Raw genomic sequence first — 25594 nt, forward strand, 5'->3', positions numbered from 1 at the left:
TAAAAACTATTGAGTGAGCAATGTGTATTTGTCAGCTTTCAGGGATTTGTCATTGGCCATAGAGGGGGAAGGGTAGAGTGAGGATTTGCATGTGTACAGAATACATTGTAAATCCCCTAGTCGCTCAGACTACTCACTGCAATAGTACTACTCAAAGGTAAGAAGACATTTCCTCCTGTAACTAAGACCAACCTTAACTGGCCAGCAAATCAAGCATAATAGCACCATAGGATTCCTGTCATTGTTTCTTGAAGATTCATTTTGAGAGAGGACTTCTGAAGTTTTCAATGTAAAGGACACACAGCCTCTTTCTAGTAAACTGGGCTTTCAGTTCTCCACCATTAATGCTTCAAATCTGTTGTTAATACTGCATGAAGGCAAAGTTTCCAACATGGCGCTTTCTCTTTTATCCAGCCCTTGATCAGTGGTTTGATTGTTCTTTTTCCTGCGTGATTTGGGTTTCTTCTTTTTCTGGAAGAAGTCTGGCGGTGCTGTATCTTTCACTATATGTATCATGTTGCTATAAAGCTGGTACATTTTTGGAGATGCACTGAGCAAGTTCTCTGGTGAGGATGATTTAAGCTCACGATACAGTCTGTGCACCAGGGTCCCATTGTAAAGCCTGTCAAAAGATAGGAGGGAAAGTGGTTAGCATCAGGCACAGCTTGGTGCTGTTGGTCCAAGTTATTTTATGGTTTGAGAACTCAGATGTGAAGGGTATCCTTTACGACATAAAAATGTATTTTAAGACTTTGTATTTGAAGCAGGTACTTAAAAGCACCCAGCCTCCTTTCTCTCCTAGTTTGATAATATTTTTAGAGGTCTTAAGAATCGCCTCGTATCAAGGGGACGAAAATGAAAAAAGCATAGAGGGAGTTTGGGGGCTGGTGGGGGAAAGTAGAGGAGAAAATTCAGTCGCATCTGCCACAGGACAACTTTCTTAAAGTGAGATGGCTGTAGGGACAAGGAGGAAGTCTGGCTGCGCAGAACAAATAGAGAATCTGGATGGAGGAGGCCAATCGTATAAAGAGCAGGCTTTTGGAGAGAGAAATCAGAAATTGCTGAACTAGGAAGGATGGAGAAAGTCTATGATAAAGGATTTGATCTTGGCAAACCAAGAGCTGGTTTGATGAGGCAACTAGAACTGGCCTGGCTCCTTCCTGCCCAAAGTGGAAATACAGAGAGGGTGAGGTGGAGTGACCATAATCAACATAGAATTGTGGAGTTGGAAGGGACCCTGGGGATCATCTAGTCCAACCCCCTGCAATGCAGAACATGCAGTTGTCCCATATAGGAATCAAACCTGCAACCACCTTGCTCACCTCCAGTAAACTACCTTGAGAGAGTGCTTAGACTTGGGACTCAGCTAAAGGCAAAGGCAAAGGTACCCCTGCCCATACGGGCCAGTCTTGACAGACTCTAGGGTTGTGCGCCCATCTCACCTAAGAGGCCGGGGGCCAGCGCTGTCCGCAGACACTTCCAGGTCACGTGGCCAGCGTGACAAGCTGCATCTGGTGAGCCAGAGCCGCACACGGAACGCTGTTTACCTTCCCGCTAGTAAGCGGTCCCTATTTATCTACTTGCACCCGGGGGTGCTTTCGAACTGCTAGGTTGGCAGGCGCTGGGACCGAGCGACAGGAGCGCACCCCGCCGCGGGGATTCGAACCGCCGACCTTTCGATCGGCAGGTCCTAGGCGCTGAGGCTTTAACCCACAGCGCCACCTGCGTCCCTTGGGACTCAGCTACACAGCTGCAAATAAAACGTTTTAAATGTGTTGTAAAGTGCAATATACAAATGTGACACTAGATGGCGATGGTGTGCTATGGCAAATTCAATATATTTTTTGAAACGTTTTTTTAAAAAGCGTTTTCACAGTGTTTTTTATATGTGTGTAGATTCCACCTTAGTGTGTGGGTCTTGGGAGAGGCCAGGGAAGCCTTTCCCAACTCGGTACCCTCCAGATATTTTGAATTACAGTCCCCATCAGTCCCTGCCAACACAGCCGTCTAAAACAGGGCACCAAGTTGATGAAGCCTGGATGAGGAATTCTGTTAGTGTACCTCTTAGGCATTTGGGTAACAGATTCCTTAGCCAAGCTTACCAACATGGCCTTCAGTCTGGTGTTGGAGCCCCATCTCTCAGTCCTGGGGAATTTTAACATTCACTCCGAGGCTGCTTTGTTGGTGTAGCTCAGGACTGTAGAATCATAGGGCTGTTTTATGCATTTTTGCTCCTATATGTCAGGGTGGCTAACCTCTGGCCTTTTGGATTTTGCTGGACTAAAACCACCACCATTCCTGGCTTGGAAAAAAAGAAGTGGGAAAAGAGCAGCTGATTCAATTGGACTTGCAGCCTTGGGAACTCTTACCGTGTAAGATCTGGCTCAAGGAGAGGACTACAAAGGAGTTGGTTGAGATACAATCCCATCTGAAGGCAGCACTGCCACTGGCAGAAAATGTGGGCAGCGTCTAATTCCATTGCTTCTTTCTGAGATGTGTCTTTTTTCCATTTCAAGAACTGTTCATACACAATTTTATCGATCTCAATTGGTGGGCACTTGGGATCTGGACACGAATTGGGGGGGGGGGGGGAGAAAAGTCAGAATGTTTTGAGACATTTAAGCCCAAATCCACGCATTGCTATTCGAAATATTTGAAACGTAACCATCTCTGCCAAATAGTAGTCACGGCCTACTTGATAGCACCTTAAGCCTATTAAAATGTTAAGAGAAAGTGGGGTATAGATGTTGAAGGGCTGGACCTAGACCAAAGTGACCAGCATTGAAATCCCCACTCTGCCAGAAAGTCCACTGGGTGACCTTGGGACAGACACTGTCTTGCAGTCTAACCTACCTCTTGTTGTGAGGAGGAAGTGGAGGGGAAAGGAACCACGTTATACCGCCTGGAGGTGCTTGGACCAGATCAGCGAGGCTGAGAGCTGGGGTGGGGTGTCTTGTTGTCTGAGCTGCCCAGGCTTGCGCCCGGGGGGGGGGGGGGGTGTCAAATTGGTGCTGCTAAAGCAATGGTCTGATTTCACCCCTAGAGGTGCACTCCATGGTCTCTCAAGACAGATGGATGCCAGCAACAACCACGTTATACTGAGTTAGACCACTGGTCCATTTAGTTCCAGCATTGTCTCCAGCCCAACCTAGAGATTTCAGGGATTGAACCTGGGCCTCTCCTGCATGCAAAGCAGATCCTCTGGCCTTTCATGTAAAAGCCCCAGTGTGCAAATTAAGAAAAGAGTCATTGGCAATGCCAGGACGAAAAAGAGGACTAAAGCTGAACCTACCTGGACTATGTATTGCTTTATCAAGTTCCCCAACTACGACTCCAAGTAGTAAGGCTTTCATGTGCTGTAACTTCGCTTTGGGTTCTGAATACTGCGTCCAGTAACAAGTCACGGCCAGAGGAAGCCACAGGTGGCAAGGAACTGGCTCCAGGATGCTGGCTGTCACTCCCAATGTCTCCAACAGAAGGATCAGGCGGTCTGCTAAGGGAACCTGTGCATAAAGAAATGGCCAAGCCTTCGTGAAATATCAACTGGGTGTGAATAATTTTGCAACTGGTGTGGGTCCAATTGGAACCACAGGGAGTTCTCTGGATACCAGGCTGGCAATGGACATCTCCATCTGGCTGGCCCTTTCAGCTTTCTTAAGCTACTAGGGCAGAGGTTTGCAACCTTTTTGAGCCCACAGCTCCCTTGACCAACTGCATTCTTTCTGCGGCACCCCTGTGGGGTTCAGGAGGCCAGTTGTGTCACCCCTTGCCTGCAGAGCTGGCTGCCCCTCACCCCTTTTTGAACACCCTCCCTTGTGGAGTGTTCCCTCAGACTCATCTCATCTCTCCCCTCTCCTTGGGAGTCCTCTGGGCAGCCGCAGCTGCCCCCTGGTCTCTGAGCTGCCCCCTGAAGAGAGATGCCTCCTCACATTGCCCCACAGGGGCCTGGGAAGCACCCCCTGGCCAGACCCAGAGGCACCATTCGCCTGGGGAGCTTGTAGCCAGGGCTGCTGCAACAAACAGCTGTGCAAGCCTTTGGGAGGCAGAGATGTAAGAGGACCTAAGAGGAAGGGAGAGAAGGAAAGAGGGGCAGAGGCCAGTGTTGCCCACGACACCCCTGACCACCAGGGGCCACGGCACACTGGCTGAAAACCACTGAGCTAGGCTAAAGAGCTTATTTATTGCATTGAAATCCCACCTTTTTCTCCAAGGAGTACATGGTTCACCCCTCCTCAGTTAATCCCTGCAACGACCCTATCAGGTAGGTTAAGAGGGTGTGACTGGCCTGAGGTCACCCAGGGAACTTCACGACTGAGTGGTGATTTGAACCCTCATCTCCCAGGTCCTAGTCCAACACTCTTAAACACTACACCACATTGGTTTCCTAGAGTAATTCTGCTATGGGACAGCTCTATAAATTACCGTACTTTTCACTCTATAGGACGCACTTTTTCCCCTCCAAAAATTAAGGGGAAATGTGTGTGCGTCCTATGGAGTGAATGCAGGATCCTTGGCTTCAGCGATAGCAACGCGAAGCCTCTGAAGCGCAGAGGGAGCGCTCCCTCCGTGCTCCGGAGGCTTTGCGTTGCTTTCGCTGAAGCCTGGAGAGCGAGAGGTGTCAGTGCGCACCGACCCCCCTCGCTCTCCAGGCTTCAGGGATAGCCGCCTGAAGCCTTCGGAGCGCAGCGCGAATTCCCGCTACGTTCTGGAGGCTTCAGGTTCCTTTCGCTAAAACCAGGAGAGTCTTGCTCTCCCGGCAGGGAGAGGCTGCACGTGGCTATGGCACGCGGGCTTCTTTAGCCCCGCGCAGCCTCTCCCTGCTGGAGGGGTTGCATGCGGCTATGGCATGAATCCCGCTCACTGTCTTGGCTTGTGCCATAGCCACGCGCAACCCCTCCAGCAGGGAGAGGCTGCACACAGCCTGTACGCTGCTCTTTGGGGCTGAGGGGGAAATAAGATTTTTTTCCTCTTGATTTCCCCCTCTAAAAACTAGGTGCGCCCTATGGTCCGGTGTGCCCTATGGAGCAAAAAATACGGTAACTAGGTAAATAAATATGGGGAAAGCTAAACGTCCCTTAGAGAAGGATCTGAATTATTTTCCTTGAAGCTTGAATTTGTTTTATTCTGGATCATTTTATTTGATGTTTTAATGTGTTGTCAACTGCGGTGAGATCTTTTCATTAAAATATGAAGTGGTAAAGAAATGAAATTATAATAATAAGTATAATTTTTTTTGAAAAAAATGGTGCCTAGACATTCTGTGATGTTGACTGGAACCGAGGTGTAAGATGCCATTTGGTGCTTCGCTTATCTGTCCGAGTTTCTAACACCGCTTAGGTTCCTGCTAACCATTAGGAATCTTACACAGCGCTTTTGACAATTCAGCAAGCATTGCCCATGTATTTTCACATGTACCCAACTATAAAGGCTGGAAAGCTTTCTTTTTAAATAAAAAATTGAAAGCTGATAGCCTCAAGAAGTTGGATTCTGTGCTCAACATCACATTATTTCCTCCCCCCGCCCTACAGAACCGCAGTATTCAAACACTACTGATATGTTTGCTTTATGCCTGCCATTTTGAGCCATTTACCTTGCTTAACGTATTCAGAGAGTACTGGTCGCTACAAAAATGTCCGGACAACGCTGCTGCTTGGACGAACGATTTCTTGAGTGCTCTTTGTATTCTGTCAAATTCATGGAAAACGCGAGTGGGTGCTTTTCCCGAGGAGGTACTGACCGAACGCTGCGAACCGCCCAGAAGTAATCCATAGATGATTTGTCGAATTGGTAGAGATATGGCATTAGCACTAGGCCTTTGCATATTCTCTACCTGAACGTGGAGAATTGTTCGTTTTAATATCAGGGCATCACTGACGAATGGTGCTATAAGGCCTTTTGCTAACGCAGTAAGAATCCACGGAGGCAACTCCAATTTCTTGGCTTCCTCCGATTCATAAACTCCATTCTGGAAAAAATCTTTGAGATTGACACTGGACGGTTCGTATTCCTCCATAAAAGCACAGAGAAGCTGCCTTGTTTCCTCTTTTTCGTGCTTGTTAACATACTTCAGTACATTTTCTATAGCCTCAGCAGGATCAGCAAAGCGAGACAGCCAGTTCAGCAACCCTTGGATGCGGACGTGCTTTCGACATTTCTGCCTGGAGCTTCCGACGGGAAGGCGTACCTTGCTAAAGAACATTTCTATAGCCGGCAGGTTAATATGGTCGTTGCCATTCATCACCGCAAAGAGAGGCAGGAGGGTTTTGTTCATATTGCTGAAATGGCCACAAAACCTCTCTAACGAGAAGCGCCGTGCTGGGATGTAGCAGTCTTGCGAGTCTTTGCAGGAGGCCAGGCTTCTCCACTGAAAGTAATTCAGAGGACAATAGCCGGCTTTCAGGTCAAAAATGCAAAAGTCGCTATCTAAAGTTAACACCGGGCAATTCAAGTGATTGGCTAATGACACAATGTCCCTGTCCGCTTCCGAAAAAGACTGGACGAAAGGCACTCGCAAGCTGGTCAAGATCTGCTTGAAGACTTCTCTAATGAGCAAAGGCAGTAGACTGCCGCCACCGCCGCCACAGGAGAGACAATAGGCTGACAGGATCCTCTCCCGAGCTCTTTCCTTGATGGTTGCAAGCTTTTTGTCAGACGCATCGCACCCTCCATCTAGCACGACGTACGGCCAGATGTTGCACAGAGTCAGCGTTTCAAAAAACTTGCGGGCGACATCTGCAAACGAATCGTAATCCCCTCCGTGCCGCATGTCCAGGTTGGAATCAAAGTAAAGGCGATGGTACAGGTTATTTCCATCAATTACTATACTGGTGTCCCTCAACTGCAGGTCAACAAAGAACTCTCTATGTTCCCCTACGTAGCTCATTAATCCGTGGATGCCCATGCTGCCGGGCTGAAACGCCCCTGCTGAAACAAAAGAAGAAATTAGCCCTGCAGATGCAATGCCCAAACAGTGTGATTCAAGGGGAAACAAGTAAAAAATCTGCTGTTGGGATTGTAACTGGCACCCTTTTCACCTGGATGATTAATGGGCAACCAATGACCCATCGCAATCTGATTTGGAGCCGGTTTTTTGTTGGCCAACAAAAAACAAAAATGAAGGAAATTCAAATTGCTATAGTCACAGATACCAAATACGTCTGGTTTTTCCTAGACATTTGATCAATTTATGGAAAATCCGCCTGGATGTTACTGCCGCCCGCTGAATCCCAGATATGTCTCCAAGTAGAATAATAATAATAATAATAATAATAATAATAATAATAATAATAATAATAATAATTTATATCCCACCCTCCCCAGCCGAAGCCGGGCTCAGGGCGGCTAACAACAATAAAACAGTACAAAAGTACAGCATAAACAACATTCTAAAATCATTCATTATAAAATTAATTAATTCAAGCCACTGGCAACCATTGGGCCAGAGCTCCGCGAAGATTGCCGAGGGAGGGAGTCAGGCTGCGCCCTGACCAAAGGCCTGATGGAACAGCTCTGTCTTGCAGGCCCTGCGGAAAGATGTCAAGTCCCACAGGGCCCTGGTCTCTCGTGATTAATAGATTAATTTGATGAACTTTCAAAATCTATCCATTTTACCTTTGAACCCATTCTTAACTAGGGTTGGGCGATATCGGGTGTTCAGCATCGTGATACATCCACCAGCTAAACGTCGCGCTATACTGATATATCACAATGTCTGAAATAAGGATGGAGCTATGTAGAAACAGATATCATATGGACTTCAAACTGGTTTTGGAAGATGTATCAATATATTGCCCAGCCCTATTCTTAACCCATATAGTCCGTATAGTTAAAGCTATGGTTTTCCCAGTAGTGATATATGGAAGTGAGAGCTGGACCATAAAGAAGGCTGATCGCCGAAGAATTGATGCTTTTGAATTATGGTGCTAGAGGAGACTCTTGAGAGTCCCATGGACTGCAAGAAGATCAAACCTCTCCATTCTTAAGGAAATTAGCCCTGAGTGCTCCCTGGAAGGACAGATCCTGAAGCTGAGGCTCCAATACTTGGGCCACCTCATGAGAAGAGAAGACTCCCTGGAAAAGACCCTGATGTTGGGAAAGATGGAGGGCGCAAGGAGAAGGGGATGACAGAGGACGAGATGGTGGGACAGTGTTCTCGAAGCTACCAGCATGAGTTTGACCAAACTGTGGGAGGCAGTGGAAGACAGGAGTGCCTGGTGTGCTCTGGTCCATGGGGTCACGAAGAGCTGGACACAACTAAACATCTAAACAACAACAAAAGTTGGACGATACCCCAAGGATCATCTAGTCCAACCCCTGTAATGCCAGCATCCTGCCCACAGCTGTCCCTGGGTGGGGTCGAACCCCCAGCCATCCTGTGCATGGGCGTAGCCAGGATTTTTGTTGGGGGGGGGGGGCAGAACTTCAGTTTGCCATGTATTTTTATTGAATTTTATTGATTTGTGAGGCAGCTACTCCTTCCTTCTCCCCCCTTGGCTACGTCCATGTTCCTGTGTGTTTAAATACATGGACAGGCAGAAACTGGCTTATCTGAAATTGCAGAGAGCTGCATCTGTTGAATTTCCGTCTGCTGGGCAGCTTTGAAAGCGGGTGGGTGGGGTGGGGGAACCTAGTTCCAGCAGCAGTAGCAGCAGCGACTTCTCTTCTTACCCACTTCCATAAAAACAGAGTTGGAAGGGATCCCGAGGGTTCTTTCTCGCGCAACCCCTTGCAAAGCAGGAAGCGGTCTCTCATCCAATTTGAAACCACACCGGACCCTGCTTAGCTTTAGCAAACGTGCCAGCAGTCCCGCGACGGAGGCGGGACAGCTCGACCTTACCTGCGTTGCGGGGGCGCTCCCGACAAACTCTCTCCCCCCCCCCCCCAAGATATGAGGCCTGTGGAAGCGTCCGAGCCAGGGGGAAAAGAGGGCGGGGCAAAGCAGCCCCGTTTCCCCGCCCAGGGAAAGCAGCGCGCCTTCGTCACGCGCTGCGCCGTCTCCTAGCGACGCGAGCCAAACACTCGCGCGGCGGGAGGTTTGTGAATCCGACCGTACCAGGTGTGCGGAGGGGTGGAGTGGGAGGCGCGCACCCACAGCGACTTTTATAGGGGGGGGGTCCTCCCCTTTCCCCACCACCACCCCCGCAATTAATATTGGGCTCGCCTCTTCCGCTGAGTGAATGGACAAGGTAAACGAACGGCGCTTCCCCAGCCCCTCAGTCCGCCTCATATTCCGGACGTCGCTCGATTTAAAGTATATATAATTAATATATTGGGGGGGGGGGAGAGAGAAAGGAGCCTCTCTCAAGATGGAGGGGACCCGTTCAGGTAGGCCTGGCCGAGGCGCTCCGCCGCCTCGACTCCCTGAGGAGCCGCTGGCGGTCAGCGCCGACGGCCCTACAAGATTGTGTGAGGGAAAAGTCGAGGCTTGTCCCTCGGTTGAGTTCCCGCCGAGGCCCCACTCGCCGCCTCAGGTGATTCCGGCGGGTTTTGTGTGTGTTTTTTTAGGAATTAGGCCGTAACTCCTCCGTCCGAAAAGTTGCCTCAGGTGTTTTGCGTTTCAGTTCCGACAGGCCCGGCGCTATCCCTTTTCCCCCTTATTATTTTACTTTATTTATCGTTTTTATATACCGCCCTTTACAGGTGTGGGGTGTGTGTGGGGGGTGTCTCAGGGCGGTTCACAGAATAAAACCAAGGTACACTAAAACAACAACACTATAAGCTCCCCCCCCCCAAAAAATACACATTTTAAAAGGGGAAAAAAATCCTTCCAGTAGCACCTTAGAGACCAACTAAGGTTATTCTTGGTATGAGCTTTCGTGTGCATGCACACTTCTTCAGATACCAACTCGGCTACCTACCTGTAACTAGATCTAGAACATTTTAAAAGGGTATAGGTCATAGGATGTAAATAAGATCAATCTCCTCTCTCATGAGTCTTGCCTTTAATTTCAAGTTGTATACCTCGAGGCAGGGCCTTTTCTGATTTTTATACACACACACCGTATTTTCCCATGTATAAGACTGGTTTCCCCCCTAAAAAATTATGTCGAAAATTAGGGGGTGTCTTATACACAGATAGTGCCGAGGGTGGACTGGTGATTGGTTGTTGCCCCCAAAACAGGGGGTGTCTTATACATGGGGGCATCTTATAGACAGGAAAATATATTTACAGTCGACTAAAGATTGTAAGCACTATATTGCTGATCAGTGCTATTTTTCCCCCAGAAAAAGAAGTGCAAGAACTAAGGTTGCCATATTTCAAAAAGTAAAGAACCAGGACACCCCAAAAGTTGCTGAACCCTGAAAGTGGTTGAGCTTTTTTCTTTTTTCTTTAGACAAACCAAAGTTTCTTTAGTAAAAGCTACAAGAATTTTTGAGGGTTTTGTTTGTTTGTTTGTTTGTTTTGTTTGTTTGTTTTGCATGATTTAACCCCCGTTGCCAGTTTTCCAGGACATTTGCCCAGTGTCTGGAAAATAATCCAGGCTGCTGTTTTCGGGGGTGAATTCCAGAACATGTCCTGGAAAATCAGGGCGTATGGCAGCCCTACATGAACGCCTCCCCTGTTCTCTTATAATAGCAATGGCACCCAACTGAGAAGGGCCGAAACTGAGTTCCAGCTGAAAAAAAGCCCTGCTGATAACAACTGTGGGCCTGGTTATTATGGCTTCTTATTGTATGTTACAATCTGTATCTAGGTGGCTTTTGAATGATTAGAATCATAGAGTTGGAAGGGGTCCCAGGGGTCATCTAGTCCAACCCCCTACAATGCAGGACTCTTGCTCAACGTGGGGAGCAAACCGCCAATCCTGAGATTAAGTGTCTCATGCTCTCCCAACTGAACTATCCCAGGTGCCTATGCAGGCCAATGGCTAGAGCAAGTGAGAATCTTCTGACATGAAGCTGACATGGCTGCAATATCAACCAATGTTTACTACGGCAAACAGCCAGCATACAGTGGTACCCCGCAAGACGAACGCCTCGCGAGACGAAAAACTCGCAAAACAAAAGGTTTTTTCGTTTTCGAGTTGCCTCGCAAGACGAATTTCCCTATGGGCTTGCTTCGCAAAACGAAGCTTGCCCCGGGGACAGCGGGTCTTCTCTTTTGAAGCAAGGGGCGGCGGGGAGATCGCTTCTCCCCACCGCCCCTTGCTTCAAAAGAGGTCTGCCCCCGGACCTCTTTTGAAGCAAGGGGCTGCAGGGAGATCGCTTCTCCCGGTGCTCCGAAGTGGGGTGGGGGGGCGGGAACACCTGCCCCAGCCGCCGGGCTTCGTAGCGCTGCTGCGAAGCCGGGCGGGGGGGCGGGAACACCTGCCCCAGCCACCCCGCTTCGGAACGCTGCTCCGAAGCGGGGTGGGGGGGCGGGAACACCTGCCCCAGCCGCCGGGCTTCGTAGCGCTGCTGCGAAGCCGGGCGGAGGGCGGGAACACCTGCCCCAGCCACCCCGCTTCGGAACGCTGCTCCGAAGCGGGGTGGGGGGGCGGGAACACCTGCCCCAGCCGCCGGGCTTCGTAGCGCTGCTGCGAAGCCGGGCGGGGGGCGGGAACACCTGCCCCAGCCACCCCGCTTCGGAACGCTGCTCCGAAGCGGGGTGGGGGGGCGGGAACACCTGCCCCAGCCGCCGGGCTTCGTAGCGCTGCTGCGAAGCCGGGCGGGGGGCGGGAACACCTGCCCCAGCCACCCCGCTTCGGAACGCTGCTCCGAAGCGGGGTGGGGGGGCGGGAACACCTGCCCCAGCCGCCGGGCTTCGTAGCGCTGCTGCGAAGCCGGGCGGGGGGCGGGAACACCTGCCCCAGCCACCCCGCTTCGGAACGCTGCTCCGAAGCGGGGTGGGGGGGGCGGGAACACCTGCCCCAGCCGCCGGGCTTCGTAGCGCTGCTGCGAAGCGGGGCGGGGGGCGGGAACACCTGCCCCAGCCACCCCGCTTCGGAACGCTGCTCCGAAGCGGGGTGGGGGGGCGGGAACACCTGCCCCAGCCGCCGGGCTTCGTAGCGCTGCTGCGGGGCGGGGGGCGGGAACACCTGCCCCAGCCACCTCGCTTCGGAACGCTGCTCCGAAGCGGGGTGGGGGGGCGGGAACAGCTGCCCCAGCCGCCGGGCTTCGTAGCGCTGCTGCGAAGCGGGGCAGGGGGCGGAAACACCTGCCCCAGCCACCCCGCTTCGGAACGCTGCTCCGAAGCGGGGTGGGGGGGCGGGAACACCTGCCCCAGCTGCCGGGCTTCGTAGCGCTGCTCCGAAGCGGGGTGGGGGGTGCGGAAACACCTGCCCCAGCCACCCCGCTTCGGAACGCTGCTCCGAAGCGGGGTGGGGGGTGCGGGAACACCTGCCCCAGCCACCCCGCTTCGGAACGCTGCTCCGAAGCGGGGTGGGGGGCGGGAACACCTGCCCCAGCCGCCGGGCTTCGTAGCGCTGCTGTGAAGCCGGGCGGGGGGCGGGAACACCTGCCCCAGCCACCCCGCTTCGGAACGCTGCTCCGAAGCGGGGTGGGGGGGCGGGAACACCTGCCCCAGCCGCCGGGCTTCGTAGTGTTGCTGCGAAGCGGGGCGGGGGGCGGGAACACCTGCCCCAGCCACCCCGCTTCGGAACGCTGCTCCGAAGCGGGGTGGGGGGGCGGGAACACCTGCCCCAGCCGCCGGGCTTCGTAGCGCTGCTGCGAAGCGGGGCGGGGGGCGGGAACACCTGCCCCAGCCACCCCGCTTCGGAACGCTGCTCCGAAGCGGGGTGGGGGGGCGGGAACACCTGCCCCAGCCGCCGGGCTTCGTAGCGCTGCTGCGAAGCCGGGCGGGGGGCGGGAACACCTGCCCCAGCCACCCCGCTTCGGAACGCTGCTCCGAAGCCGGGCGGGGGGCGGGAACACCTGCCCCAGCCACCCCGCTTCGGAACGCTGCTCCGAAGCGGGGTGGGGGGGGCGGGAACACCTGCCCCAGCCGCCGGGCTTCATAGCGCTGATGCGAAGCCGGGCGGGGGGCGGGAACACCTGCCCCAGCCACCTCGCTTCGGAACGCTGCTCCGAAACGGGGTGGGGGGGGCGGGAACACCTGCCCCAGCCGCCGGGCTTCGTAGCGCTGCTCCGAAGCGGGGTGGGGGGTGCGGGAACACCTGCCCCAGCCACCCCGCTTCGGAACGCTGCTCCGAAACGGGGTGGGGGGGGCGGGAACACCTGCCCCAGCCGCCGGGCTTCGTAGCGCTGCTCCGAAGCGGGGTGGGGGGTGCGAACACCTGCCCCAGCCACCCCGCTTCGGAACGCTGCTGCGAAGCGGGGCGGGGGGCGGGAACACCTGCCCCAGCCACCCCGCTTCGGAACGCTGCTCCGAAGCGGGGTGGGGGGCGGGAACACCTGCCCCAGCCGCCGGGCTTCGTAGCGCTGCTGTGAAGCCGGGCGGGGGGCGGGAACACCTGCCCCAGCCACCCCGCTTCGGAACGCTGCTCCGAAGCGGGGGGGGGGCGGGAACACCTGCCCCAGCCGCCGGGCTTCGTAGCGCTGCTGTGAAGCCGGGCGGGGGCCGGGAACACCTGCCCCAGCCACCCCGCTTCGGAACGCTGCTCCGAAGCGGGGTGGGGGGGGCGGGAACACCTGCCCCAGCCGCCGGGCTTCGTAGCGCTGCTGCGAAGCCGGGCGGGGGGCGGGAACACCTGCCCCAGCCACCCCGCTTCGGAACGCTCCTCCGAAGCGGGGGGGGGGCGGGAACACCTGCCCCAGCCACTGGGCTTCGTAGCGCTGCTGCGAGGCCGGGCGGGGGGGGGCGGGAACACCTTCTGAAGGCGGGCGGGGGGCGAAAGTCTTTTTCCCCCCTGCCTGCCTTCCCAGGGGCTTTTAAATCGCCCCGGACAGCGGAGAAGTCCTCCGCTGTCCCGGGGCGATTTTAAAATGCCGCCCGCCAGCATTTTAAGATCGCCCGGACAGCGGAGAAGTCCTCCGCTGTCCCAGGGTCTTTTAAAATGCTGGGGGTGGGAAGAAAAGCCCTTGTCCCCCCCCCCCAGCCTTCAGAAGAGGTCGGGGGACAGTCTGTCCCAGGACCTGGTCTGAAGGCGGTTTCCCTAGGAACGCATTAATTGATTTTCAATGCATTCCTATGGGAAACCGTGCATCGCAAGACGAAAAAACCGCAAGACGAAGAGACTTGCGGAACGAATTAATTTCGTCTTGCGAGGCACCACTGTATTTAAACCACAATTTCTGCATACTTCTCTACATAAACAATAAAAATTATCAATCTGGGAGTTTAACAATCAATATGCTAATTAAGTGTACTTAAAATACACATCCAGAGGAATAAAACACAATAAAAGTTTAAAGGAGTAAGAGATTTAGCTAAGAACTGTAGCAGTTTATGACAATTTACATGGCACAGACACACATAGATCAGCCTGTACCTATGTGATTATAAAACTAATGTAGTGTTTGCATAGAATCATCCAAGCACTTCACATACCTTATAGCAGGGTAAGTGTGATCCTCTAAAGCAGGTATCTTCAGGCAGCCCTGTTTTGGAAAGCTTTTAATGTTTTATTTTTTAAAAATGTTTTATTGAAAGCTGCCCAGAGTGGCTGGGGCAACCCAATTACATGGGTGGGGTATTATTATTATTATTATTATTATTATTATTATTATTATTATTATTATTATTATTATTTCAGACCCAGGAACCACTTTTAGCCCAAACATGCATTTGAAGACCAATTTCTTTATCTTTTACCATATATTTGCATGGTGGCAGTGCTCCTGTTGTGACCCATCTTGGATCAGGACCAGAGGGTCCCGACCCACCAGTTGAAGACCCGGGCTATATAGAAAGGAGCTCCTCCTGCTGCATTACAACAATCATGTAGCGTAGTTTGGTAGAATTACAAATGCTATACATGTCTGCTCAGAAGTAACCCCAACCAAATTTAATGAAACTTACTCCAAATTGTGTATAAGGTTGCAGCCACAGTTAACATAAAACTTTATGTCTTTACATTGAAAAGTGTGTAAAATGGGGGAGTTAAAAACTTCACCAGTGCTTTGTAGACTTTATTATGGCCTCTTTGGCTTATTGAGGCAAATGAAGAATTGTAGAAGCAGGAGATTTCGTAGCTGGCAGTCTCAGCAAAATACTTATGTTTTACCATTGTTGTTATCCTCTTTTCTTGAAAGAGGGCTTGGAATTAGAAAGATGCTCATATTCTGTCTCATTTGAGTGTTTTCTTTTTGAAGCCAAGATCACCATTTATTTGTTCTATTGTGAACATCACTTTCAGTAATTAGAAGTTTGGCTGTATTTCATTAGGAAATCACACTGCCAAGTACAAGTCCTTGGCACAGGATGTGTCAGTATCTCAGCAGCTGGGTGTCAGAACAGTTTCACACATATGATGTTATTGTTACAAATTACAGATTCATATACCTCATTGAAGCTTGTGAATATTCTGAAGCTATAAAATGAAACTTGCTTGTTTAACAAACAACACAATTTAACAAATCATTTCTGCAGTAGTTGAAAAGCAACAACACAGCTCCACCAAAATGGCTAGGATCTTCTAGTGGATATCAGCCCTCAGAGTGATGATAAACAAAAGTGGGAATGCAATCCTATACACATTTTGCTGAGGAGCCTTTATATGTAGAATTTCTGTCATGAAAATATTTACAGTACAGTGGTACCTCGGGGTAAGTACTTAATTCGTTCTGGAGGTCCGTTCTTAACCTGAAACTGTTCTTAACCTGAAGCACCACTTTAGCTAATGGGGCCTCCACGATTTCTGTTCTCATCCTGAAGCAAAGTTCTTAACCTGAAGCACTATTTCTGGGTTAGTGGATTCTGTAACCTGAAGCGTATGTAACCTGAAGTGTATGTAACTTGAGGTACCACTGTATTTGTTAAATGTACAATCCAACTCAAGATGAAAGAAAATTAAAAACAAATCTGTTAACAGTGGGATTTATGCAGGCTTAGGTGAGCAGACGATTGCAATCAGAGGGAAAACCAGTCTGTCCTACATAGATGTTACTAACACAGATCTATATAGATACAAAAAGCTGGTAGACGTAAATATATTTACTAGCACTTGGGTTTTTCCGTTTATGCCATTGATGTGTGTCTCAATAGACAAGGAACTAAAATAAAATAGAGTGAGATATTGGTGAGTAGGATAGCAACTGGGTCATAGCGAGGGGTGATTTAAAAAAACCAAAAACACAAGAGAGGCTTGGCAAGCAGGAAATGGTAATCTGTACATACTGCAGCACCTTAAAAATTACTGAAATGTGACTAGTTGTTGGGTTGGAATAAACGACAGACGAGTAGCAAGTGTCATCTGGGAGGCACCTCTCAAGCAAGTCTCGAGGAGTCTCTTTTATTGAATATTACAGCATTGCCACGTATGTGCTGGTTGCTGATTGGTTAACACAAATACAAAGCAAAGGTTACATATAGGCCTTAATCACCAATAGATTAAAGGCTGGGAAAGGGAGCACAGAACTAGACAGGCATGAAAACCTCCTAATTAAAGTATAACTAGTGATTAATATACCAAGACTTAAACAATTACATTCCAGTAGATGTGGTCAACTATGCATTAAGAACAGGTCAGAGTATAATGTTTTCATGAACTCAAACTGAACTGAACATTCTGGGATGATGAGGGAATGTCTTAGTATAAGAACAGTTTATGCAGCATCATGTACAGAAGCAAAGCTTAGAAGCAAAGCTTCCCATCATGCCACAGTCATGTGCAGAAGCAAAGGCGTAGAAGCAAATGTGTAGAAACAAAGCTTCCTATCAACTAGTAGAAGAAGGGCAAGGAAGTGAAGCAGTGGAAGATGAATGAAATGCAAATAAGATTAAGTGGAAGAGTTTATACATAAGTGGGCTAGACACAAGACAGCTTGGCGTACTGGATTTCATACTTGCTACAAACATCGAGGAATAATTTCAGTAGAGTGGATTGGCAATGCTGTAAGAGCTGCAAAATACTATCCAGCCAACTGCAAGAACAAATTTGAAATGCAAAATGCAGTTATTCCTTTTTAAAAAATATTACCATGCATTGTTTAATAACCACAGGGATCATCGCTTTCCCCATCTTCCCTTCGTTGTCCAAGTTTAAAGGATTAGATCACAATTAATGCAGGTGAAAGTCAGCTAGCTGTATCACTGCTGTAATTTTCTTTTGGAACACTCACAACACTTGCTTGCATCTACTATGTGATTAAATTCTCTGCTCTGATTTCAGGAGGCACCTGTGATTCTCTGTACCCACTGAGAGAATTGCTTTTGGGGCAATGTAGAATCCTAGAATCGTACAGTTGGAAGGGACTCCAAGGGTCATCTAGTCCAACCCCCGCAGTGCAGAAATATCAGCCTGTAGGCAGGACATGATGCTTGTGGAGCTCATAAGCATCCCAGCTGGCATCACTGCCATTTCATTATGTCCCAACCCATCATTGATATGTATTGCTTTTGTGGCAGCAGTGAAGATTGTGAGGCATAGCACCTAAGAGAGAATTGTCCCTCTTAGGTCTACTGCTGGGATAATATAATGGAGAGGAGCTAGTCTAAGTCTTTGAAATATTCTGATGTAGAAATGAATTTCTGAGGTGCCACTGATGCAGTACCAGCTTAAAGAAACTCTCCTCATACATTGACACAAAAGTACTTAAGCGAATTATAATCTACATCTTAGGTTTTCCCCCACCTTGCAGGTGTCACTTGTGAATATTGCTTCAGTGACAGAGGACCGTTTAATTCTGCAGACTCATAAATACTGGCCTAGCACTCCTGTATGGAGCAATGTTGAGATTCCAAGAAGTTGCTAAGCATGGTACTCCTCTTATGCCCATTTCTACTTGCTCAAAGACCTTGATTGCAGGAAGATACACTATTCAACAGAAACTTGGGCGTGGAAGCTTTGGAACTGTCTACTTGGTTTCTGACAAAAAAGCAAAAGAAGAAGAACAACAATTGTAAGTGTTACATACCGTGAAATAACTTGTTTGTAGTTTTTTTTTAATCCTCTTACATATATCTGATTTGTTTACATCTTTAAGTATTGTCTTCAAAGATAAATGATGAAACACAATGGATTAATGTTTGTTGGCATGGAGTGTTCAGCCTGTTTTCCCTAATGTTAAGTGGATGGAGATCTAAAATTGATTTAAAGCATAGGCCCTTCAGTTTGTTTTAGTTTCTTCCCATACTTTCTCCTACTTTTCTCGGTTCTTTTTCATTACTTCCTTTTTTTTTGTAGTTTTCAGAACTGAACCAAGCTGATTGTCCCAAAGCTAATTCATATGTATTTTGCAAATTCAGGTTTGTGTATCTGCTAGTCAACTCCTAGCTGCTATTGTAAAGCAGTTCTCTAATTGACAGGCAACAGCTACTGCAGTCTGTGAGGGAAAGAAGAAAACTCCTGAGACTTTAGCTTGGTACAGTGGTGCCCCGCAAGACGAATGCCTCGCAAGACGAAGAACTCACTAGACGAAAGGGTTTTCCGTTTTTTGAGTTGTTCCGCAAGACGAATTTCCCTATGGGCTTGCTTCGCAAGACGAAACGTCTTGTGAGTTCTTGCAAGTTTGTTTCCTTTTTCTTAAAGCCGCTAAGCCGTTAATAGCCGCTAAGCCGCTAATAGCCGCTAAGCCGCTAATAGCCGTGCTTCGAAAGACAAAAAAACCGCAAGACGAAGAGACTCGCGGAACGGATTAATTTCGTCTTGCGAGGCACCACTGTACAATCAATGGGTTCTGAGCTGGTGGTGACTGATCTTAAAAGGGGTCATGGTGGATAGTTTGGTGAAAATGACCCTGTGTGCAACAGCTGTAAATAGAGCAAGTTTTAATGTATGGATCATTAGGAAAGGGGATTGAAAAGAAGGCTGTCAATACAGTGGTACCTCGGGTTAAGAACTTAATTCGTTTTGGAGGTCCATTCTTAACCTGAAACCGTTCTTAACCTGAGGTACCACTTTAGCTAATGGGTCCTCCTGCTGCTGCCACGCCGCTGCCATGCAATTTCTGTTCTCATCCTGAAGCAAAGTTCTTAACCCGAGGTACTATTTCTGGGTTAGCGGAGTCTGTAACCTGAAGCGTCTGTAACCTGAAGCGTCTGTAACCCAAGGTACCACTGTATTAAAATGGGTTCATATGAAACTGCGGTGTGACCACACTTGGAATACTGTGCATCTTTCTGGTTGGTACATCTCAAAAAGGTAGCATCGAAGGAGGTGCAGGAGAGGGCAACCAAAATTATCAGGGGGCTTCACCTATAAAGAAAAGACCAGACAGTTGTGGCTTTTTAGTTTAGACAGAATGTGAGAAAGGGGGCAGGGCATGATAGTGTTGTATAAAACCATGCATGGTATGGAAAAGGGGGATAGAGAGAAGTTTTTTCTTCTTCTCATAATACTAAATACTTAAAACTCGGGGTTAACCAATGAAACAGAATGACAAGAGATGCAGGAATTCGACAAAATGAAGTTCTTCATACAACACGGAGTTAAGCTATGGAATTTCACTACTGCAACTTTTAGTGATGGTCACCTTTTTAGATGGTTTTAAAATGAGATTAGGCATATTCATGGAAGAAAAGTTATCAGTTGCTATCAATGTTGGTCCTACAGTCAGTATCAGGAGCAGCATGTAGAAAGAATGGCCAGTTTTGTCCTCATGTGCTCCTTGTGAGACCCAAGGTACATCTGATTGGCCATTTGAGAAACAGGATGCTAGACAAGATGCTCCTAGTGCAGTATGTTTAATCCAGCATCCTGTTGGTCTGACCTAGCAAAGCTTTTTCTTTTCTTTTGGCTCGTTTTACTGGCAGTAGCAGCCATATGCTGCACAATTAGAGTCAGATGAATTCGTTAATTTCAGAGATAATATATTATTCAGAAAAGGTGAAGCTGAGTATGCCCCCATTACTCTTCTTTTCATGTAGATTTAAATCCCTTAATCTATGACAATAATTCTTCATGTCCTTGAGCAAAGTACTTTTGGTTACCTTTTCACATATAGAACTTTGCAATTTAGTCATGTACCAGTTGGGGGAGCCAGTGTATAACTCATGCCACTATAAAGCACTTCTCCCTGAGGATTTACAGTTGCTTTCACCAAAACTGAAAGTTAACCTCAGCTGCACGTTTTGGAAAAGAGAAGTTTATTTATAAATACAGCAGGAGGTATCACAATAATTTTCTGCATGGATGTGACATGCGTTTGAATATTTCTGCACCGATTTTTAATTATCTATTTTTAAAGGAGAGAACTTTTGTCTACCAAAATTAGTTTCGAGGAATGAGCTAAGAATTGTGGATCTTTGAGCATTCTGCTGCTGAAATGTCAAATTCTTACCACTGAGCGAAACTATTCTGGCTCAGAATTTTTTTTGCACAGTTCTGTTTCCAGCAGTATTTCTGCTGCAAAAGCCTTCCTCTGCTGTGATGCAAGTGCAGAGGTCAATAATGAGCTTCCAGGGTATTATGCTGGCTTTCCTACAGGTCTTATTAAGTCTCTGAGCAAGCCAAGAACTGCTTTTTCATCTAATGTCATGAACACATGCTTTCTTACTCAGTTTCAAAAAGAACACAATTTACTGTTACTACAATAGCTGTGACTTTTTGATGCCTATTTTGTCATGTCCAGGTTGCTTCTAGGGCACGGGTGTCAAACACAAGGCCCGCGGGCCGAATCCGGCCCGCCAGACCTTGTCATGTGGCCCGTGTAGCCGCCGCCGGCCGCCAGCCTTCACCTTTTATTCTCGCTTTTTTTTTTTGACACAAGAAAGCCGCCTCTTCAGCGCATGCGCGGCAGCCTACAAGACAGAGAACGTCTGCCCTCTAGCAGCGCCGGCCGTTCTACACAGGAAACCTCCACTTTACATGCATTCATGTAAAGTCCTACAGACACAACCGGCCCTTTGAGGGTGACCAAACTGCTGATGCGGCCCCCGATAAATTTGAGTTTGACACCCCTGTTCTAGGGTATGTGCCTCATTACCCCAACTTTTATTTGAATTCATATTGTTTAGTCATTACAACATGTGCACCCCACCAGCAACTAGTTAAAATTTATGAAGTACCTTAGGCTCTAGTCCTACACCCACTTATCCAGGAGTAAGCACTGTTGAAACCAATGGAGCTTACTTCTGAGTAGACAGCAAAGTTGAATCTGTTGAGAGCTTGCATTTTACCAGCAGAATAAAGGCATACATGGGATAATATGTCTGTCTGTACATCTTGGCGAGTCCACAAACATTTCCCCCTTGTCATAATGAAGTTTATTCAGCTTCCCTGAATGGTTACATTTAGCATCATGCAGCAGATCTCAAAATAAAGCTGGAATTTGCAAAATCCCAAACAAACTTGAGGCCTGTTTGTGGTTTTCCAATGCTTTAGAGATAATTTATTAGAGCTGCACAGATTTAATGCTCTTTCCAAGATAACTATAGATATCTGGCACAGACCAGTTTGAGAATTACTGGTAACTGGAGGATAAGACGTTGGATAGCTGTTTGGCTATGTCTCCTGTTGCTGATCTAGCATCCACTTTTGCTACTGGGCAGCACACAGTGCTACTCACTGGCTGATGGTCAAATCAGACAGAACCATTAAAAGACTTAGTCATTGCGTTTCTATCCCACCTTTTCCTTCAGGGATCTCAAGGTGGTGTACATGGCTCCCTTCATCTTTAATCCCCACAATTGGCTCAGAGGCAGTGACTGGCCCAGTGAGCTTCATGACCGAGTGGAGATATAAACCCTGGACTCTCAGGTCCGAGTTCGACACTCTAACCACTGCACTGTCCCGTGTTCTGACCCTGTATGGGCTTCCACAGAAACAGCCAATGAATATGGGGTGGGAAGGGGGCAATGAGCAGCTCAGTGGGATGCAGTACATTCACATGATTGTTTCTTCTTCTCATTTAATGATTCTGGGCCATTGGCCAGGAGTCCCTGCCTGAAGTTCATTAGGAAGACCTGAGGTTTGCTGCCCAACCATTATAGGCTGTTCATGCGGTACCTAACACTCAAAACCTGTTAGTTAAATATTGATTTCTAGCCTCTCTGGCGCTTCATTTTTGAGATTTGTGGAGCAAATCACATTGGCACTTTGCAAACACTGTGTATGGCTCCAGGCCCATGCTTTTCTTACATTTCATTTTAATTTTGGCTCATGTTGTTGTCCCTGTGCTAACATGACACTCAGTTCCTAGATCAACAGAAAGTTCTGTTCTCTATGAATGCTGAATTTGTACAACTTCACTCCATACACATCTATAAACCATTAGACTCTCCAATACATTATCTCCCTATAAGAATGATATATAAAACAATGTTTTGAAGCAGAATTGTGAATTTGGTGGGTTTTGCTTCTGTGGTAAGAAATCGGATAAAATTAACAAGATGTCTAGAACTGTTTTTGGGTGGTAACATGTAGTGTTACAGAAAATTATTTAAATATGTATGCATTTTGCTGTTTTGCATAATTTATTTGGCTTTTCCTAGCCAGGCAAGATAAATTAAGAACTACTGGCAGAGAAATACTGCTTTACAAACCTGCCTACTTGAAGCCCTGTTCTCAAACCTTTTGTTTCCCCAGACTGCTGTGTTTTCAAACTAGAAGATCTAGCAACTTACATTTTTGTTGTTTAAAACATTTAAAGCAGAGATGCTGAGGACCTGAATTCTATGCCACATGCAGAATGCTTGGTGGGTGCAGCCATAAACATTAAACCATACACAGGGAGAGCCATGAATACAGGAACCTAGGGGAGCAGCTCTTGTTGTGAGGCTAAAATGTGGAGGAGATCAATACATGCCACCCTGAGCTTCTTGGAGGAGATGGGATGTAAGTAAGAAGTCAGGACATATCTACACCTAGAACAAAACACACTCTCCCTATCGAACTGTGATTCTTTGAGGGGTATTGGGATACCAAACAGCTCCCTCTGCAAACTACAGTTCCCACATTTTTTGTGGTGGAAACATAACCGTTAAACTGTTGTAAAACTGTTGTATGTTTGCAGTGTAATTATGTCTTTTGTCTTTGCTACATTCTTAGTTTTTTTTTGGGGGGGGGGTTGCTAACCTCCCCCTTATTTGTAGGGTTTCATTGCAACTGAACAACATATTTTGAAGTCACTCAGTCGCCATCACCACACAAATTAGATAATGCAGGGAGTTTGTACTGTTTACAAGAGAAAACCTTGTAACTTATTCTTAAAGTCTTATAACTCCTGGGTAGGAATGAAAGCAAATTACTCATTAGAGAGGATCAAGGCATATAGCACCATTACAAGACAAAAAATAGTGCTGCTTGTAATACGTTATGATCCAGTAGTTTGCACCCTCCCTTTCTAATTATTTTTTCAGTGCCCCCCCCAATATTGTAATTGCATGTCACAAACATACTCAACTAAGTCAACATAAGGGTGGCGCTGTGGTCTAAACCACAGAGCCTAGGGCTTGCCGATTGGAAGGTCAGCAGTTCGAATCCCCACAACGGGGTGAGCTCCCGTTGCTTGGTCCCTGCTCCTGCCCACCTAGCAGTTTGAAAGCACATCAAAGTGCAAGTAGATAAATAGGTACTGCTCTGGTGGGAAGGTAAACAGCATTTCCGTGCACTGCTCTGGTTCGCCAGAAGCAGCTTAGTCATGCTGGCCACATGACCTGGAAGCTGTCTGCAGACAAATGCCCGCTCCCTCAGCCTGTAGAGTGAGATGAGCGTGCAATCCCAGAGTCGTTTGTGACTGGACCCAACAGTCAGGGGTACCTTTACCTTTACTTTTAAGTCAACCTAACAGTATTGGGAAAGAAAGAAAAAATAGAGGGCACTGTGAGGAGAGGGAAAGGAAGTTTGCAATCAGAAACAGCCAATTCTGTTCTTCCAGGGTAGACCACTTGTTTGGAAAAATAAATGATTAATTACCCTTTAACTCACATTAAATGCCAGTATAGCCTTTTCAGATGTCTTGCTGGGACTCCCTCCTCTCCCTATGGTATGTTACCACTTTGCATAGAGCAAGCAAAGAAAAACCCTCTCCGTTAAATGTGCTGACAGGCCATTGTTACCTTATTAAACCAGACACTGGCTTTCCATACAAATGTCTCTCATCACAATTGCCTGTAACTCCTGGGAGTTTCCTTTCCTTCAACTCCCTTTTAAAGGCCACTTCCCCAATTAATATATATCTCCTTTTCTTTTTAAAAAACTTCTAATGCTTAAGTACCCAAGTCCTATTGAAGTGTGGCCACTGGAAGACGTTGTAGTCTTCTCGGGGTAACGAAAGTCCCCCTCCGTTTCATAAAAAGGAGGCTGTTCTAAAGGCATGCACGACCAAGCAGCAGAAGTACACAGCGGGCAGTTGGGACTTGGACGGCATAAATATGCAAGAGGTGTTAATATGTCCCCTCGGTGGAAGTCGCATGCTGAGAAGCGCCAAGCACCCAGCACCGTTCCTGCATGTGGTAATGGTGGGGTGTCACCACCACTTCTGCCCCTGACTTGCATTATCCCATTAATCCCGACTCATGCTAGGATTCCTTGGAAACGGCGCACTTAGCTGAATAATTTATGGCATGTCTCTCAATTATTTATGCCTTCTTATTACAACTGAAATGAAATCTAAAGGTGGAAGGAACTCTGTAACTTATGAATATCTAAGAGACAATCAGCAGATTGCTGTGTAGTTAAATCCCTGCGTTTGCAGGGCCTGTTTGTTTCTCTGAAGGTATTCCAAAGAGAACATTCCGCTGAAGCTGAATCGATTAATACAATAACAAATGGCTCCCTGCTGGTTGCGCTGCATTTGTTCATCTAATCATGCTGCTTGCCTTTTCTTCGACGGCATTGAGTTCTGAAAATAAAATTATATATAATGTAGAAAGAGACGGAGAGAGAGAGAGGAGGCGGAAGAATAGAGGGAGAGAAAGCTCTTTTCAGGTCATAGGGTGTTTATTTGTTTGAACAAACATGCTCTTGCTATAACCTTTTAGATAGGAATTTCTTTAGTTTCAGCACATATGAATTTCTTTATACAGTGTCATTGTCTTTCTGGAATAGGCTCTTTTTTTTGAGGGGGGCGGGAGTTTAATTTACCATAGCTGACATCCATCATGCCCAGGGATAATAAACATGACCCCTGCAGGATTCATAGACTTTGTTTCTGAGGTGACAAAGTGAATTAGCCACCTCCTTGTTACCTGATAAAGGCAGAGCCAACGTGTCTCCTTGTGAACTCCAGTTACATTATCAGAGAAAATGTGGAGTGCACCTTCACATCAAGGCCTCTCCGAGTGAGGTGAGAAAACCACTCTGTACAGACCTTACCACCTTGCATGTGTGCGAATTAGATGTTCATTCTTATGTCAAGTGAAAGAGACAGGGTGGGGTTGGAGAATGCTCATCAGTTATCAAGGGAGCAAAGTCTGACCATGTGGACTCTGGTTTAAGCCCATGAGAAGTTTTAGGGGACCCAAATGATAGGATTGCTTCATTGGTCTTCTAACAGTGTAAATCAGCTGGATGAGCAAGGAATCACACACTGTCTGTTAAAAAAAATACCGTAAATCTCTCAAGTGAAGGCATAAAGTTATCAGATAATTTAAAAAATGGATGGTGAGCAAAGG

At 47.8% G+C, this 25594-nt stretch overlaps 2 protein-coding genes across 7 annotated transcripts in view; one reads left to right on the top strand and one right to left on the bottom strand.

Annotated features, from left to right (window-relative positions):
• Positions 1–8969, bottom strand: ASTE1 (asteroid structure-specific endonuclease 1). 2 transcript variants are annotated; one of them, XM_028750060.2, is made up of 5 exons: positions 8837–8969; positions 5591–6924; positions 3293–3503; positions 2370–2565; positions 1–622 (listed from the first exon to the last, which is right to left on the bottom strand). In XM_028750060.2, the coding sequence occupies exons 2-5, from the start codon at positions 6899–6901 to the stop codon at positions 328–330; spliced, it is 2013 nt and encodes a 670-aa protein (XP_028605893.2). In that variant the 5' UTR covers positions 6902–6924; positions 8837–8969; the 3' UTR covers positions 1–327. The 2 variants fall into 2 exon arrangements, with proteins under 2 accessions (XP_028605893.2, XP_028605892.2); XM_028750059.2 differs by having other exon boundaries at positions 5591–6921; positions 8837–8968.
• A 4-nt stretch (positions 8970–8973) lies between these two features.
• Positions 8974–25594, top strand: part of NEK11 (NIMA related kinase 11) — an 83811-nt gene continuing 67190 nt past the window's right edge. The window contains exons 1-2 of one of the 5 annotated variants that reach the window (XM_028750068.2): positions 8974–9185; positions 17680–17940. In XM_028750068.2, the coding sequence (XP_028605901.2) occupies positions 17768–17940 (173 nt within the window). In that variant the 5' untranslated portion in view covers positions 8974–9185; positions 17680–17767. Of the gene's footprint in view, positions 9251–9302; positions 9325–9390; positions 9471–17679; positions 17941–25594 lie in introns of those variants that run through there. The other 4 variants (XM_028750064.2, XM_028750063.2, XM_028750066.2 and 1 more) reach the window with 4 other exon arrangements.

This window comes from Podarcis muralis, chromosome 12, assembly GCF_964188315.1.
Source record: "Podarcis muralis chromosome 12, rPodMur119.hap1.1, whole genome shotgun sequence".
Classification (NCBI taxonomy): domain Eukaryota; kingdom Metazoa; phylum Chordata; class Lepidosauria; order Squamata; family Lacertidae; genus Podarcis; species Podarcis muralis.